The following is a 17,094-nucleotide window of genomic DNA, read 5'->3' as shown; positions in this document are numbered from 1 at the left end:
CCAGAGTTTGACACCCCTGCCCTAGATGCTACTGCACTAGAAGTTAACAACAACAAAAAATAAGTAGTGAAATTGTTCATCCGCAATGTGTAAAGCAAACATTCATCTTAAGCTGTAAATGTAACAGACTGTACTCTGAGGTTGTCTTTTACTGCTTTTATTTCTTACTGTTTACTTCTGTATTTAAAGAAATGTTTTTTTAAGGGGTTAAGGGGTCAGGAAGTGAGGACAATATATGCAAAAATATAGTAAAGTGCCTTCTGTGAATGTCTCAGTCATTTGTTTCTACTGGTGTTTAGTGGTGCACTAAATTATAGTAATTCAGTTATACCATATGTGAGACTCAGCAAACCAGAGGTTACTGTGGCTGTAGTGATGCACCGGGGCCCTCTAGTGGCCTGTGCTGTGCATTTCAATGGTCTGTGTGAGTAACTGAAGAAAGACAAAAATAAACATAATGAACGCAGAGTAAGACTGGGGCTCTGCAGCAGCAACACATACACATAAAATGGATTGATACAATAAAGAAGTAAACATATAGTATAGGTTTTCTGCTGACCTCTGCTGAGCTCACAGGTCGTACACATTAACAGTTTCAAGAACACACAAGCTTAATTATTCTCAGTTTCATGAGTCTGTTTAATCTGGAACCTTAACCTGTTTTTTTTTCTTCCCCTCTTTGCCCTTCAGCCGGCGAGGAGGCAATCTCTAACTCCGCCTTCACCAAACACTATATCCTGGGAAGAGTACATCACTGCAGACAATGGAAAGTAGGTGTCTAAATAAATAAAGGCATCACTGTTAGACTTGTGTGGGACCATTAATGTTACTTTAAGTCATATTACAGTCATGAATCAAGGAACCAGATGTCTGATTGTCCTTTCTATAACAAAATACAGAGCTTAAATGTCACAAAATGTCTTAACTGTACTTTTCAAGGCCCGGTGGGTTCCTCTATATTCAGTAACTGTTTAGAAGAAAGAACATGGAAAAACTCATGAATCCATCTTAAGAGTTGAAAAGAAAAATACACATGGACGATTTCTGCATAATAACGAGCTGTATGCTCTTCCTCAGTGAGCCGTCTTCAACCTGAGATCACACTCTGACAGGTTGTTCTTTCTCCCTCCAACTCAGAGCCCCTCATCTAGGCAGAGAGCTGGTCTGCAAAGAGAGCAAGAAAAACTTCAAAGCCACGATAGCCATGAGTCAAGACTTCCCTCTGGGCATTGAATCGTGAGTCATCTCTTTAACTTTCCATCCAGACTCTTTATTATAAAACAAGAAGCCAAAAGTTCCCTCCTGTTCTTTTTCCCCCTCTTGCACGCGCTGATAAAAACATACTAATTTGTGCAAATGTGTTGGTTTTGTTCTCCCTCAGGTTGTTGAATGTTCTGGAGGTGATTGCACCATTCAAGCACTTTAATAAACTCAGGGAGTTTGTTCAGATGAAGCTCCCCCCTGGCTTTCCTGTTAAACTCGGTAAGCAGATTCAAACAATTTGAAAGAAGCCTGTTGTGTAAGACGTGCGAATAGACTTTGTTTTTGTGTGTTTTGACTATTGACTTTTTCTCCGACTCATTCACAATATGGAAACAAACCTACAGTAGACAGGTGTAAGAAATTCAAAGCATGTCATCAAAGATATAATTTGTGATCCTGCTCATGTTCTCCCTGCAGACATCCCCGTCTTTCCCACGATCACAGCCACCGTGACGTTTCAGGAGTTTCGTTACGACGTGTTCGAACAGTTCATTTTTACCATTCCCAACGACTATAAAGAAGACCCCAGCCGCTTCCCTGACCTTTAACCTCTCGAGCTGGAGCAGGAAACAAACGTGCAACATAACGCTACAAAACATACTTGAGAAAAAAAAAACAGCGGGAATAGTTTGTGGATTCCATCACCCACCCTGAACACAGACGACGACCAGACGACCGGACAAACAATGGCGTCGCCAGAGCTGCTTGAGGCCCGCGGTGGCAGAGAGGTTGACATCTCCTCGTGATCTTTTGAAGCGTAGTGTTGCAGGTTCTCACTCTCACCCTCGATCTAAATCCAGACAGGAGAGTTTGAACCTCTCCTCAGTGAAAAGGGCATTGAAGTTCAAACGAGTGACAGCAGAGCCGGTGAGTTCTCTGTATACGGGGTCTGAGACCGTTCAGTGGATGCTATGTATTTAAGTATGTAAGTAATGTTTATAAAGGGAATGTTTTTAACTGACTTGTAGTAAAGCACTGATATTGTCTGTGTGACACGTTGGGGAGGAATATCATCAAAAACTGACTTTTTAGGTTGTTTTATTCTTGCTTAAGTAGACTTTTAAAGACACATTAAATTGTATATAATCGAATGCACCTGTCAGCGAGGTGTGTAAGAGAATAAAATCCCTGCTTTTTATTTTACACTGAATTCTTTAACACCATCAAATTTTGACATTTTCCCAAAGATGTACTAAACACTGATGAAATGTCCGTTTACATTCAGTTTTTGGCTTCTTTTGTAGGTTAAAAACCGTAAAAATCCATTTTTGCTGAATTCCACTTTAACTCTGCACATTATAAAATTGTGTGTGTGTGTGTGTGTGTGTGTGTGTGTGTGTGTATAACAGTGATTTTCACGGGCATGGAGTAGCATCACTGAACTCTTGGGCACTATTTAGATCCACTACAGCCACTCTACATTCAGCTGAGATCATTCACACTCATTTTGTGATGCTCGACCCTTAACCCCGCATTTTAAATATATTATAGTTTAATCGAGGCAACGCTAGAAATGCTGCAATTTTTATGGTACTACGAGGTTTTCTCTTCGTTCGTTTTGAGTGGAAGTGAATGGAAGTCATGGCGTCTTAAGACTTTTGTTTCTTACTACACGTTTGTAAACTATGTAACAAACTGTACAATCCAGCTCAAAGAAAACTGGCGATTGTAGAGAAAGTAGATATTAGAGAATTAATGAATGACTACGACATTCATGCCATTTTTACACAAGAACCAGGCTATTCCCCTGCACAGTGTGTAAATACAGGTTTGTCTTTTATGTTCTTTTCTCGTTCTTTGTGCTGATGAGTTTAAGATGTCCTCCACAAGAGGAAATGTTGTGATTTGTGTGTATTTTTATTTTTATTTTTTAAATGTAGCGTCTCATGAGTTAAATTGAGGGTTTATTGGTTTGTAACATGGTGGCGGTTGCTATTTTTGTACATACTTGTAATGTTTTAATGAAGAAAAAAAATGAATCTCTTAATTCTCCTGTCATTATTTCCCTTCCCACTTTAAATACTAAAGATAAAACCTTTACGAACCCCCCTCCAGATTGTGTGGAACAATCAATCACTTCCACAGTGTGACAAGCACAAAGCCCCAGGTCTCCTCAGATGAAATGAATTATGTACAAGTGCAGGAGGTGTTGACTGGAGGCTGGAGATGTCCTACTGTGTTTATAGCTGCTGCTGTGGTTCATGAGCTTTTAATCATGTTGATACAGGCAGGTGTTGTGCTCATGTTTGCTAAACGTGCCTACTGCTGGAGTTTAAAATGAAGGTGTACTACACAGATGTGGTGGCTCAAGGTGTTGTTAGAACAATTTGCTTACTTGCATCCATATTCAGTATCAGTATAACCAAATACATTACATTCCTCCATATGGCCAAGTGCAGCTAACGTTACTGGAAGTGTGCCTCTTCACTGACACTGCGCTTTATACTTCATGCTGCTTCAGTTTTCCTATTTTTTTTAATGTAGGAAGTTCATCATTCATCTAACCTAACATGTCCGTTGTACAGCAACAACTGTTGTATAAGTCTGCGACACTATTTTCATATAAAATGTACTAAATAAAAATTCCCACATATCTAACCGTCTAGTTTGGACTCCATGTTTTTTTTTTCACGAACCTAACCGTTACTTTAACGGAACACTTCCTGGCAGTTAGCCACCGGTTAGCTTAGCGCAACGTTTGGAAAGAAGGGGAAAGTTAGCTTAGCTTTATCCAACGGTGAAAACCTACTCCGCAAAGCCGCTAAAGCTCATGAATTAACATTATCTAACGTTTAACCCGTACAAAAATACAAGTATAAACCACTGACAGTATATATGTATATATATATATAAAATGTATATAACCGATAATTCGCCTTTACCGGCGGTTGTGTTTTGGCCTTGAGCAGTTGCCAGGCAACCAGCAAAGACTCCATTAAGCTATTAGCCATATTTTCCAAAACAAACCTCTTCTTTCAGTGACACAAGTGGACAGTTTGACCCAATTTTATTAGTTTCCTTTGGAAAACCTATTGCAGACAAAGTATTTCATTGCAACAACACGTTTCAATCTACAGTGTACACTTACAAAGGGGTGTAAAATAGGAAGGTCAGCTGAGACATGACTGGGTGCATTACAGTTAAAGCAAAAATGGTTCAGCAACCAAGAAAGTAACCCGACGTTGGTGCCTGGTGAGTAACTAACAGTCTCAATGAGGAAAGGACTTAATCCCGACCAGTAAAATATTTACATTGACAACATTTTAGCGGAAAATGCTGTGTATTCTACTGCCAGGAAGAATAAACACAAAAGGCAACAAACAGAAAAAAATCAACGGGATCTTAAAAAAGTACAGCAATGACAATTTAAAACCAGTCTCATGTTATTCATATTTTAGTCCTTGTTTTCTCGTCTTTACAAAAATGATTTGACTGCTTTCCTTCTACACCCCCCTCCCCATTTTCCCAAAATGCTTCTACAGTTAAGACAACAAATCTTTTTTTTACTTTAAGTGATCAGGCACGGACACGTTGTGGCCTATATTAAAAATATAAAAGAGGACAGTGGAAAGATAACACGGTCTGGTTCGGGATGTTCTTAGTCGCTCATCTCCATGTCTTCCTGATGGTGATCGTCTCCATTCAGCTTGGACTTTTTGGGGATTTGGCCCTCGGATCTCTCTATCTCCTCCTGGCCTTTGGGGGACGATGCCGAGTCAGAGTCGCTCTTCCTCTCGTCGTCCTCCTCCTCTCCCTCTTTCTCGCTGTCATAACCTTGCTCCTCCTCATCGTAATCCCGGGTCACCTGTCAAGACAATTTAAGTTGTTCGATTAGTTCTTCGTTCTCCACAAAAATCACGTGTAGACCTACTGTTGTTCAATTAAACGCCAATTTCCAGAAGCTCCAAACGTACCTTAACGTCTCCTTTCTCGCTATCGGACTTGCGGTCCCGATCTCGCTCCTTGTCTTTGCTCTTCTTCTTCTTACTGGTGGAGCGTTCTCTTTCATCTCTGCTCCTGTCCTCCCTCCTGTCTCTATCCCGCTCCTTCTCACGCTCCTTGTCCTTCTTCTTCTCTTTCTTGTGACTGTGAACGTGACATATGTTCATCATTTTAAGTTCACCATTTTACGTTGTACTCAAATTCACTGCATGTAAAATGTTGATAAGTCACCGTCTTGGCGATGGAGACCTGGACAACTTCCTCCTGGGGGACCGAGATGCACTGCGGCTTCGTCTGTGCCTCCTGGGTAAAAAAATACAACATACAAATGAATAAAAGCCATTTGAATCATTTGCTGTTTTAGCATCACATTAAATCTGAAAGAAAGTGCTCCTGTTCACTCACCGGCTAATGCTTCGAGACCTCCTGGCGCTGCTGTAGCTCTTGGGGGGCGTCTTTGACCTTTTCTTAGACTTTTCCTCCTTCCTCCTTTCCCTGATCAAGACAGAAGCAGCGTCAACAACGTTAGCAAACAGCAGCATATTGCAGAAAACAGGGGCAGCTTTGCTTTACATTTCTACATTAAAAATCATGATCACAACTACAGCTGAAATTCTGCAGCAGGGGTCGACATATGTCTGGCAATAAAATGAAAAAAGGCATCTGCTTTGGTCCTGTGATGGAGATACTGACCTGGATCTACTGCGGCGGCCTCTTTCCCGGGAGTGGGACCTCCTTCTCCGTGGACTCTTGGACCTCCTCCTACTCCTTGAATGGGACCTCCGCCGAGACCTGCTCTTCGAACGCCTGCCAAAGATGAAGCAGTTGCTCATTTTTTTAAATTACTACAAGAAGTTAAATACACTGCTCGTGCCTCGTACGTAGACACCACAGCTCTTTAATGCCGTCAACTTTACCTGTGTCTGGAGCGAGATCTGGATCGCCTGCGCCGTGAACGCGAACGGGACCGGGAATGTTTGCGCTTGTCATCTTTCTTATCTGCAAAAACAATTATATGTCAAGTTAAATATCGAGCAGGTAGTAGGCCTTACTGCTCACATACTGGGACAAATGTTCTATGATTACAAACGGGGACGTTTTCTCTCGTATCTGCTGAACAAACGAGGAAGCATCGACAGTCTCTTCCAAGGGAGACACGAGGAAATGGAGCACTCACTTCCTGGTTCAATGGCGGCAGAAATGAGAGACTGGGCCTCTCGGACTCTTTTCATGGCCTCTTCAATCTCCTTATTGGAAGCGTCAGTCTTCAGCCCTGGATTCAAGTTTAGTCCGGCCGCTAATGGATTCAATCTGCAAATGCCATCAATTATTTAGACTTTTTTCACACACACACACAAAAATCAGGCTCACTGGATATCCTGCATGAAGAAATGCGTTTAGTTCCTTACTTGGGGTCCATGGACTGCATGAGCTTCAGGAAGTCTGCAGAAAGAGCCTGAAACACATGCGAGGAGGATAATTAACATAAGGAAGACAGTTTGTTTTAACATGCTGCTGCCGTGAATGTGATCCATCGAGTGCTCACCTGGGGGTTCATGTTAGGTCCCGCCATTCCCATGGCAGCCATTTGCTCCATGTTAGGAGCTCCAAGACCTCCGAATGGCGTTCCTCCCATCTGAAATATCAGACAGACACTTACGATACACTGCAGAGCTAATTTAACAGCGCTTTTCATATTTAGTATTTATTGAGTTCTGATTAACTGAAATATTGTGCCTATTTGCAGCAGTGTTACTGGTGTAAACAAATGAAAAACTTGCCAGAAAGTTATGATGGTGCTGTAAGCTGTAAATCTGTATTCAATATGAGGGAGATTTAATTAAAAAGGATTAAATCTCCCTACATTCCTGTAGATTTTTACAAGTTTTTTAAAGTTCCCATTCATCTTCCTTAAGTCATAAATATAGATTGAAAGCCAGTTTCATTTTTAAATGAAATCTTAACTCAAATTATCAAGAACCTGTAAACTCTTTGACAAATATGGCCGATTGACAGGAATCTAAAAACATATGGCCCGTTATGGAAAACAGTTTAAAATATGAGAAACTACAATTTGACTTACAAATAGTCATGTTTAAGATCAATCACTCATCTAGCAATAGAAAACAAATGATCATGAACACAATGTGAGCTTTATTAAAAAGACAATCTCAATATCTAAACTCACTGTCGCCAGAGGATTGGGTGTTGGAAGAAGGCCTCCCCCAGGCATCATTCCTGCCACGGCATTGGCTGGAGCCAGCAGCGACATAGCTTTAGATTCATCAGGAATGACTCCTGGAGAGAAACAACAACATTTCAGTGCACGCTCCAAGCAAACATCGATAAACACTCAGACAAGACTTGCAGACAAGCCACCTCAGTCTAACTACTCTGTAGTCAAAAAATAAAAAATAATAAAAAATCCACTTTTTGTCTTGTCTGTAAATCTTGATCCCTGACTTTTGTGAAAGTATGATTGTAGGATTAGCAGCTATGAGTTTAAAAGTCACAATACACACTGTGGTCAACACTGCCAAGATTTTATCACCTGTACTTGTTTTTTAAGTCATGAACCAAACGTAAGCAAGCACAGCCAGTTGTCCCGTGGGATGTGCTCTCAACTTTCATTAGATGTTTTATGAACAAGCGACTCGCGCCGGCTGCTTCGCTATAAAGCACACAAAAACATTGAGATACAGAAAACAAAGTTCATGATTTGGGTGTAGACACAAGGGTACATTTCAACATCACTTACCATTACCAATACAAAAAACAGAAAAGGTTCAGTCATTTTACCTTTTCTGGGCTTTTGTCGGTGGTTACAATCCCACCACAAAAAAAAAAAGACTTACTTGGCAACCAGATGAAGTACTGCTAACAAGCTACAGCAGTGCTAGGTTTTAGCCAACAATATGTCACTAAAAACACTAAACAATGTCAAAGATAAACTGCACTAAACAGTTAAAGGCTATTGCCAGCAAAAGCTGTGATAAAATCATAAAAATTTTGCCCAAAGCTGAAGAAAAACCAAACAGTAAAATCAAAAGGGAAAATCTTATGGAGATGATCATCCATGGTTGTGCAATCTGAAAACAGGCTATTTTTTATTCTGACATTTTATATGGTGAAAAGGGGGGAGAGAGAGAGAGAGAGAGAGAGAGAGACATACACACACGCGCGCACACACACACAACAGAAAGGACACTTGAGAAACAGGATAAGGCTGCAGAAGACAAAACTGTTGGTGGCATTTTCAGCAGGGCCTGGTATATAGGGCTGGCTGAACCAGGAAAAAGAACTGTAAAACACAACAACAAAAGAAACACCACTGTTAAACGTGAGAGTCACTCAACTCTTTCAGAGTCATGTGTGGAGAGGGTCAATAAAAAAAGCATTTACTGCAACATCAAGCAGAGGCTTACAACTACTTTTATCTCGTGTGTTAGTGGTAATTTGGGAAAAACAGATGCACAGTGTAAAATAACAAGGCTTTGGCACATGAAGCAAGTAAATGCCAAATGCATGTTTGTGTGCTTATTATGATTAATAACCAAATTATGTGCTAATACACTTCCACCACATCTGCTGAAAGTTACTGTAGACGATGGCACACACACCTTCAGAAATCTATTCTAGCATGCACAGCTGATTAGTTAATCTATCCTGCATGCTTTGTGCTTGGTGTAGGGATGTCCCGAACATTTTTTTGTTTCCCAATCTGCTCCATTTTACATTAGGATTCTGCCAGTAACAAGTCCAGATCCAGTATTTATATTTTCCTTTATAATGCAGTTCAGCAGCGTTTACTTAAATCAGCACAGGGCAAGATAGCATTTAATAAGGCAATCCGGTTTGGATGTGATTGGTGAACAGCTCTACGTTAAGAAAACAAAGCCGGACCCTAAACACCCATGCAGGTGTTTTCACTTATCTGGCTGATGAGACTCGGGACTGTGGACCTGTAGGACTGATTGATCGATTGATTGGTAGATTGATATCTCCTTCACTGTACCGCTAAGATTTGTTGCACCTGTGAGGGCGGGGCTACTTACACCTGGCGTCGGGCGTCCTAAGCACACTCCCACCATAGCACCGCCCAACTTGAACCTAAACAGGTCTGATTAGCCAGTAACTGAAAACACCAGTGTGTATGTGCAGGGTCTCTAACTGCTTCCTACAGCACTGAATATAAAATCAATGGACAGAGGAGTGTCTCAACTAAATGTATGCGACATAAAGAAGATAATTTAAGGTTGTACAGCACCTGCAAAGTCACTGAAACTCTCTCGCTGATGCATGCCGTCAGTCAGTGTGGATATTAATCAACTCAAACTAACTGTTGACGATTACTGGTTCAAGCACAATAGGACATTTTGACAACTGGCGGACCCGGAAGCGCAAAAAAAGGTTCAAATATAAACAGGAGGACCAGAACTGGTTCAAGCTTGAAATCAATACCAATTAATTGACAGATCGGCCTCAAAACCAATCCAGCTGATCTGCTCGGGGCATCCCTAGTTCGGTGCATGCCTACTAATCAACATACATTTTATTTGAAAATATTCAAATCCTTTCAACATGTGAGGAATTGAGATTGCCCTGCACCCTCTCCCCCACCCCCTCATCTTGCTTAAGAGTTGTGTGGCTAATTTGTTTTAAAGAAAAGATGCCTTGAACAGAGAAAAAAATAAAGAGTTAATATTTTACTGCAGAACAAGAGAGAGAAGGGGGGCTTGCGAGCCTGGTGCCATTATTTTTTCTAATCTCCTGATGGCAGCAGAGGACCACTTTCAGCCAGCAAGGAAGGGGCTCTCTGCAAATGACTTGTCCACTATGAAAACCACAACACAAATAACAGAGAGAGAAGTTTACAGCTAGATTGTAAGACATGGACACAAATGTACATTTCCCTTTTACATACCTAGAAATGCCAAGCACTGAAAGCTTAGCTAATTTTGCTTGGTCAGAAAAAAAAGCTCACAATGGCTCAGATAGCGTCTGTAATTCTATTAAACAGCCTACACATTGTGATGCATGTTCAGAGATAGCCATGTGAGAGAGACAAGACTGAAGCAGACACCCACCTTCAGCGAAAGGGACCACGATCAAAGCTCTGTCCACGAAGACGGTGTTCGTCAGGTGTTGGGAAACTCCCACCGACTCAGACTCAAGGAACTTTACAAAACAGACACGTGAAGTCACAGGCAAGGGAGAGTCACTGGAAGAAAATACAGATATGTTGTGCAAAGAATAGAAACAAGGAGACCCAACATGCCTTCTTCAAACTGATCTGAATGAGTTTTGAGCCCCCAGGGGCAATTAAGTTAACAGTGGAGATACAACCTCGTCCACTCATCTCCACATCCTCTGCTTGGACCAACAAGGTAGGTTAGAAAAATGTGTAATGTGTGGTATTGTTAGCACTGACATTATAACTAAATTGTTGCTATGGTGTTGTTGTTGTTGTTACAGTCCTTGATGCCCTACCTGCTGAGAAGCCAGGTGTAATTCAATAGAAGAGAATACAAAGCAAAGAACAATTATTTCCTACTATAGTCGGCCAATAAAATACTGAGGTGTGTTTTGCAGTCTCTCAAATGGGATGCAGGGAACCCCAGGGATTACCAACAGGAAGTCCCTGACAACAATATTACAGTTAAGATCATTTGTTGTTCTACTTTGTGTACATCAGTATTTACTACATTAACAATAGCTGTGACATCTAGTGCTGAAACTGTTTAACTTATTCATTATATAGTATAAAATGTAGGGGGGAAAAAAGAAGGAAGTGCAGAAATGATTATATTTACAATGAGGTAAATCATAAAGGCAAATACACCTGAAGAGGCTAAAAGAAGTAACAATTAGTCAATTAATTGACACATTGGGGTAAATTTGAGCGGCTTACAAAACAAATGCTGGCTTACACTATTTACAGTCATTAAAATGTGAGGATTTATTGCTTTATTGGTGTTTTCTACCATTAAAAACTGAGTATCTTCGGTTTGTTTTACTGTTTTTTCCTCAGATAAATCAGTCTCTGGGTGCTTGTGATGACATTACGGTAAGCGTTAATCTAAAACAATAGACAGATCACTGGACTCAATCTGATCTTTCTGCCTGATAATCAACTGAAAACAACTAACAGATTATCGAAGTTGCTGCTGATTAATCATCGACCAATTAAGTCGCGTAGCTAGTTTCGGTTTCGGTTGCCAGTTAACGTTACACATCCCGGCGTCTGTGGAAGAAAAAGGGGACTTTTAATCTACACTAAAACCCACTCACATGGAGACACACAACAGCAAACACACTCAGTATGTCCCTCACGCCCTATCGTTGCGTGGAGCGACCGCTGCTGCGTTCACTAAAGGCGCGGGGAATCGTTAGCATTAGCGTCAGCACGCCGTGCGGTGAGGCCTAGTGGCCCCTCACAGGCCTCAGGAGGAGCCCCGCTGTGAGACTACGTTTGACCCATGCAAAACACACAATACTCACTCAGGTGGAAACAGTTTGAGCTCCTCTATGTTTCCGAGGAATCCAAACAGAGTCCTCATTTGCTCGGATGTCGTACTCGGGGAGACATTTGTCACCTGGATGACGTGCGTGTTTGAGTTCATTTTTTTTTTTTTTTCGTGCTAAATCAAGCTGGCTAGCGTTGTGCTAGCGACGCGCCCGAATTTAAAACAAAAACGAAAGACGACCTCGGTGACGACGAGAGAAACTAAACATCAGGCGAAAACCAACGCTAGCATCTTCCCCGTGGATGGAAAGTGTTTAACATTGGCTGCGGACGAGAAAACAACCGCAGAGAGCAACAATGCCGCTGCCGAAAGTGTCGTGAGGCAGGGATGCTGCTTTCACGTGCAGTTCGTAAGCTCGTACTTATGAGTTTTTACGCTGGCAAACACGAGTTGTCCCATTCAAGTAGGGCAGCGTTTGTATTTTTGTCACCCTTTAATAAGGATCAAGTTTTGGTATACAATGAGGATACCTAAACTTTTACTTTGCAAAGTACTTTGATGCTTTGGGTTTACTGGCAGATGAATATGAAGGAATTTGTGGGCTGATAGAGGAGTCTCTTTAGAGAGGATGCCTTGATTTGTAATCTTGCATTTATTTGTTTTTGGTTTGTGCCTGTGCTGTATCTATCCTTTTTTTTATTATCTTTTATCTATTAGTTATTATTATTATTATTGATTAATTATCTATTATGCGTATTATTATTTTTTAACAAAGCCTTGTAGATTGTGGTAATTGAGAGACGATAAATGTTTTGTTGTATAAATGCAATTTATGTTCCCGTTTAGAGATATTAAAAAAAAAAAAACGCTTGTATTTTTGTTGTTTTTGGTATTGATGTGGTATGTTCATATGTTCAAGTTTTGGAAAAAGTAACAAGATCCTTTAAAAATAGTAATATGATCTGATTTGCATAAAGAGACCTGCACGTAAATATTTATTCCAGCATCCTTTGCACTCTGCACTCATGTCTACTGTCTATAAATGTTATTGTTTTTTATATAATTGTACATAGTAGTTTATGTCTGTTTTGTTGAGCTTGTTTATCTATACTCATTCTGTGTATGTACACTGAGAGCATCATAAAACCGGAGTCAGATTCCTTGTATGCGTGAACATACCTGGCCAATAAAAGTGATTCTGATTCTGGTACAGCCGGTAGACGCTTACTGGATTTTTGAGGCTAATACTTACATCAATATTTGGCAGGGTACCCACATGTCCTGAAAATACTGGTTAACATGGGAATTTAGAGACTAGTTTTCCAGTCAGGGAAACACCTGGAAATTGATTAAAATGACCAAAATCCTGCAAATATTTTATGTTATCCTGGAGAATTTTAATTGTTTTGTTTTTTTTACCCCCTCACATACCTACATAAACCTGGGTACGTATTTTGTTTAAAACTCAACTGTTGGTAGGATACGCTGTGTGAATACTGGAGTTAAATGTGTCAATACTCGGCCTACTGGTAAATTATATGACAGGACATTTTCTGTTGTGAGCAACTGTACAAACAGAAAATGTGCTGGAAAATGATTTGTTAAAAAGAGTGGGAACCCTGTTGAGTGTAAGACATCCAATATGATATGTTGGCTGTAGTTTTTATTTCTTTTTTCTACATAAACACATGACATAAAAAACATGAACATGAACCTGTTTTTTTTTTTTTTTAAGAATCTAGATACTTAAATGTCTGTCAAATAAATGTAGTGGCGTAAAAGTATTTTTTCTCTTTAGCGGCAGAAGAGTACAAATTGGCATCAAATGCAAAATACCAAAGGAAAGTACGCCAAAACTATACTTAAGTACAGTAGTCAGTTAATTCCACCTTTGATATTTACATAAAGCTCCATAAACAGGAGAAAAAACATTGTGAATCTTGTGTACTATGTGAAAATTGGTTGTTTGTTATGTTTCCTGTTTTTACCTATAATGTAGACTTATTAAATTATATTGTATCATTATATCTGAAACATCTCTGCAACTCCAGTAGTCCTTTGGGTGAGTTGTTTGATATGTTTTTTAAACATTTATTTTCAGACAAAATGTGGCTTTTGGTGATTTTAAATGCTGAGTAAAATCTACTAGACAAGATTTAAAAGTGTGATTTGAACCGGAGAATACTAAATGAACGATCAGGACAAACAATTTATCAAAAATGAATCAATTAATTAATTGAAATTAACTTCCTTCACAGCCAAGTCTAACTAATTTCAGGATTGTTCAAATGTAAAAATGACAGTTGGCATTTTTCCAACTGTGCGTAAAGGCAGCACGGCTCGGAATACGGCTGGCGTCAGAGTGGGCGTGGCTAACGTTGCGTCACAGGAGTTCGTTGCTAGGCTGCTAGCTAGTGGCCTCCTGAAATACTCATTTTGTGTTTTTTCTCGAAGTCGCAGCGCCATGCAAACACCGCAGTAGTTGGAGGATGTTAAATGTCTACAAGGATGCGTCGGTGATTTTAAACAACCAGTCAGCGGCGGACTTTGTGCTCGGGTTCAACAAACGTCGGAGGGAAACTCAACGACCCACATCTAGGCGCAAAGTCGTCGCTTGCTAACTTAGCACCCCCCCCACGTTTTCAGGCATGTCAACAGGTTGCTGCAGGGTTTATTGGTTACTTTACATGAACGATAAGGGTGTCGTTAAATGTCAGTGTTGCAGTAGTTCGTGTTGTGTTGCTTCATAAAGATGAGGCAGTAGCTCGGGGCAGTGTGATGAGGATGGACCTGCAGAGATCAACGACATGAGACAGGCAAGTGGATGCACTTTCTCTGGAGAGATGAACTAAGTTATATCTTCTGTGCATGATAACAGTGGGATTATAGTGCTTTTTGAAGCGTCTGTGTTTACGCTGCAACATTGGCGCGAAATGTATGAAACCACTGCCTGCAGAGCTCTGGGACACCAATATAACACATCAAATATAATGTATACAGAGGGAAAGGTCTAATTAGGGTCTTAAAAAAAACAATATGTTGAGTATTACAAGAATATAATACAATATCCAAATCACAGAAGCTGCAGTGTTTTTGATTAAACAGCATTGTAAGGAAGTGATGACCTGTTCTACACATCTTCTTCTCCACATGCAAAAATGATCATTAAAGGAGCACATGTGTAAAAATACCTTATTTACATTCTTTAATTGCTTAATCAAGGAGAAGATATTTTCAATAAGTGGAATGGTATAATAGTAAAATGTTGCAAATACATGTAAGAAAAGAGAGGTGAGTGTTTTATTACACACATTTAAAATTAGACTGGTTTAATTGGCTGCTTGTTAGTAAAGTTAAGATATTCAACAGCTTATGAAGTAATTAAAGTGACTTTTGGATTGTAAACAAGCTTCAAAGAGACTGTGGATGTCAAAGTAAAAGCATTGGTTATCGGGAGAATAAAAAGCTGTTTTAAATTTTAAATTTTAAAAAGAAGTACACCGAATGTTTTAAACACTAAATCTTTTTTTGCTCAAATGTATTGACTGAATAAACGCAGGTAATGACTTTTGCATTGGTCTCTGATGTTCTTTTCTTGCAGGTAAATGTTGGCAACAATATGAAACATAACTATGAACTAGAAGGACACGAAATGGTGGATGTTTTCCCGTGCACACCTCCATTCTCATGACGCCAACAAGGAGATATGGGCATCCTAAGACTGGTAGCCAGAATCATGGGTAGGATCAGTACTTTCAGGTCCTATCAGTTTGTGCTTCTCCTGGCTGCTGCGCTTGCTGTGGTGGCTTTTTACTACTTTGGCTCGGAGAGGCAGAACTTCTCCAGCACCACGAAGAGGATCAAGCAGACCCAGGCCAGCCACAACACCAACAGAAACGATGCCGACCTAACTGTGGACACCGCGCTCTCGCACCCAGCTGGATCTGAGGAGCGAGGAGGGGAAGAGCTGGATGTAGGCGGAGAGAGCGAGGGATTGAGGTCCACCACGGGGAACGGTGATGCCGGTGACCATCGCTACCACGCGCTCATGATGTTCACCAAGGTGGACAAGAGCCGGAGCCTGCAGGACAAGTTCAGGGTGGCCATGTTGTCTATGGTTCAGCACGGACGCTTCCTGGAAGGAGAGGTGTTGGTCCTTCATTTTGTGAGCGACGAGGCCAGCAAAGAACTGGGAGAGAGGATGCTGCAGGAATTCCTCCTTGATGCAACGTTCAAGTACGAGGTAGGCAGTCTAAACACGTGTCTCCGCTGTGCCAACGCTCTGTTCTCTGTTGATTTTAAAGATAAGAAGAAATCCTCAGTTTTATTTCTAGTGAAGTTTCCTTTGCTGTTGTACATACTGTATGGCACTTTATATGTAAATTATATATAACGTATGTGTTTGTTGAGCTAAGTGAGACCAGGTAAAAGGAAATCTGTATTGGTAGTGGATTATTATTGCACCTGTCTTATATTTTAATTTAATCTTTCACTGTTTTTATGTTTCCCACCACTGTGTTTAACTTGCTAAATGACAATAGCTTCAGTGCAGCATTCCCACCATGCCTATGTTGGAAGGTCTGCCACATCGACGTCTAATGTATTCTATTATCTGCTGAATATTATTAATGTTTGTCCCTGGCCTCCTCCTTGAGATCACTGTTAGGCAAACCCAGGGTTGAGGCCCTAAAGACTAGCGTATGTTTGACACTAACTACCAGTACACCACATGTAGTCTGACCACATCTGAAGGCAAACGTATTTAACCCTGTTCTGAACGGCCACACTTAAAAAATAATATAAGGGAGCTTGTGAGTGAAACTGTGAAGTCTTGAGTTTTTTTTCAAACCTCCACACACCTGGTGGATTGCTGAAGTGGATGCAGACGCCAATTCTGATGTTGGGAAAGGTGTGAGAACAATCTGACAAACACTAGATACGAGGCAAACTGACCCCTTAACTCAGGCTCCTCTAGAAGAAAGACCTGTAGGTGCTGTTTAAAGTTGAACACGGGGGGGGCAGGTGTTGGTCTTCCAAACTAATCCCTCACTAATGGTGGATGCGCTTCCTACTTTGTTCTCTCTGCCAAAACAGCGGATTATGTCCCCTCTCTGTTGCATGAACTGTCCGGCCCCGTTTCTCCTCTTTTGTATTCTTCACAGAGCACAAGACCATAAACTTGTTTACAAATTACTTATCCCTTTCCAAATCCTCCTTTCCAAATCCTCCTCGCCAGCCAGGCCTTTTCTCTCAGGAATGTCTCATCATCTACAACATCTGGTGTGGATGTTACAGCTCTGTATTAGCTCAAACTGATCCCGTGCCTGCTTTGGATTGGTTGGAGGTTTGCTCAGCTCGGTATCTTGGCAGAGTTTTGGGCTTGTTGGTCTGATCGCTTCCTTTTAATTTCTCCCTCTATACT

General features: G+C 40.7%; 3 protein-coding genes across 9 annotated transcripts in view; 2 read left to right on the top strand and 1 right to left on the bottom strand.

Annotated features, from left to right (window-relative positions):
• The window catches only part of LOC118321902 (ankyrin repeat domain-containing protein 13C), a 36,021-nt gene extending 32,779 nt beyond the window's left edge, over nt 1-3,242 (top strand). Inside the window, exons 10-13 of the mRNA XM_035653457.1 lie at nt 691-770; nt 1,138-1,236; nt 1,382-1,482; nt 1,681-3,242. Coding sequence (XP_035509350.1) covers nt 691-770; nt 1,138-1,236; nt 1,382-1,482; nt 1,681-1,811 — 411 coding nt within the window. The 3' untranslated portion in view covers nt 1,812-3,242. The remainder of the gene's footprint in view (nt 1-690; nt 771-1,137; nt 1,237-1,381; nt 1,483-1,680) is intronic.
• A 1,011-nt stretch (nt 3,243-4,253) lies between these two features.
• Nucleotides 4,254-12,077, bottom strand: LOC118322457 (serine/arginine-rich splicing factor 11-like). 7 transcript variants are annotated; one of them, XM_035654136.1, is made up of 12 exons: nt 11,707-12,077; nt 10,293-10,426; nt 7,394-7,503; nt 6,752-6,841; nt 6,615-6,661; nt 6,383-6,516; nt 6,123-6,204; nt 5,899-6,012; nt 5,611-5,700; nt 5,455-5,508; nt 5,178-5,349; nt 4,254-5,068 (listed from the first exon to the last, which is right to left on the bottom strand). In XM_035654136.1, exons 1-12 carry the CDS (start codon nt 11,826-11,828, stop codon nt 4,862-4,864), a joined length of 1,356 nt encoding a protein of 451 aa, XP_035510029.1. In that variant the 5' UTR covers nt 11,829-12,077; the 3' UTR covers nt 4,254-4,861. The 7 variants fall into 7 exon arrangements, with proteins under 7 accessions (XP_035510029.1, XP_035510027.1, XP_035510028.1 ...); XM_035654134.1 differs by having other exon boundaries at nt 5,437-5,508; nt 11,707-12,076; XM_035654135.1 differs by having other exon boundaries at nt 5,437-5,508; nt 5,899-5,997; nt 11,707-12,076.
• A 1,968-nt stretch (nt 12,078-14,045) lies between these two features.
• Nucleotides 14,046-17,094, top strand: part of xxylt1 (xyloside xylosyltransferase 1) — a 26,378-nt gene continuing 23,329 nt past the window's right edge. The window contains exons 1-2 of the mRNA XM_035653460.1: nt 14,046-14,488; nt 15,274-15,915. Coding sequence (XP_035509353.1) covers nt 15,379-15,915 — 537 coding nt within the window. The 5' untranslated portion in view covers nt 14,046-14,488; nt 15,274-15,378. The remainder of the gene's footprint in view (nt 14,489-15,273; nt 15,916-17,094) is intronic.

The sequence above is a fragment of the Morone saxatilis genome, unplaced genomic scaffold (genome assembly GCF_004916995.1).
Source record: "Morone saxatilis isolate NCDOM2014 unplaced genomic scaffold, NCSU_SB_2.0 Contig12, whole genome shotgun sequence".
NCBI classification, from domain to species: domain Eukaryota; kingdom Metazoa; phylum Chordata; class Actinopteri; family Moronidae; genus Morone; species Morone saxatilis.
The sequence above is the reverse complement of the archived record's forward strand: the minus strand, read 5'-3'. Positions and strand labels throughout refer to the sequence as shown.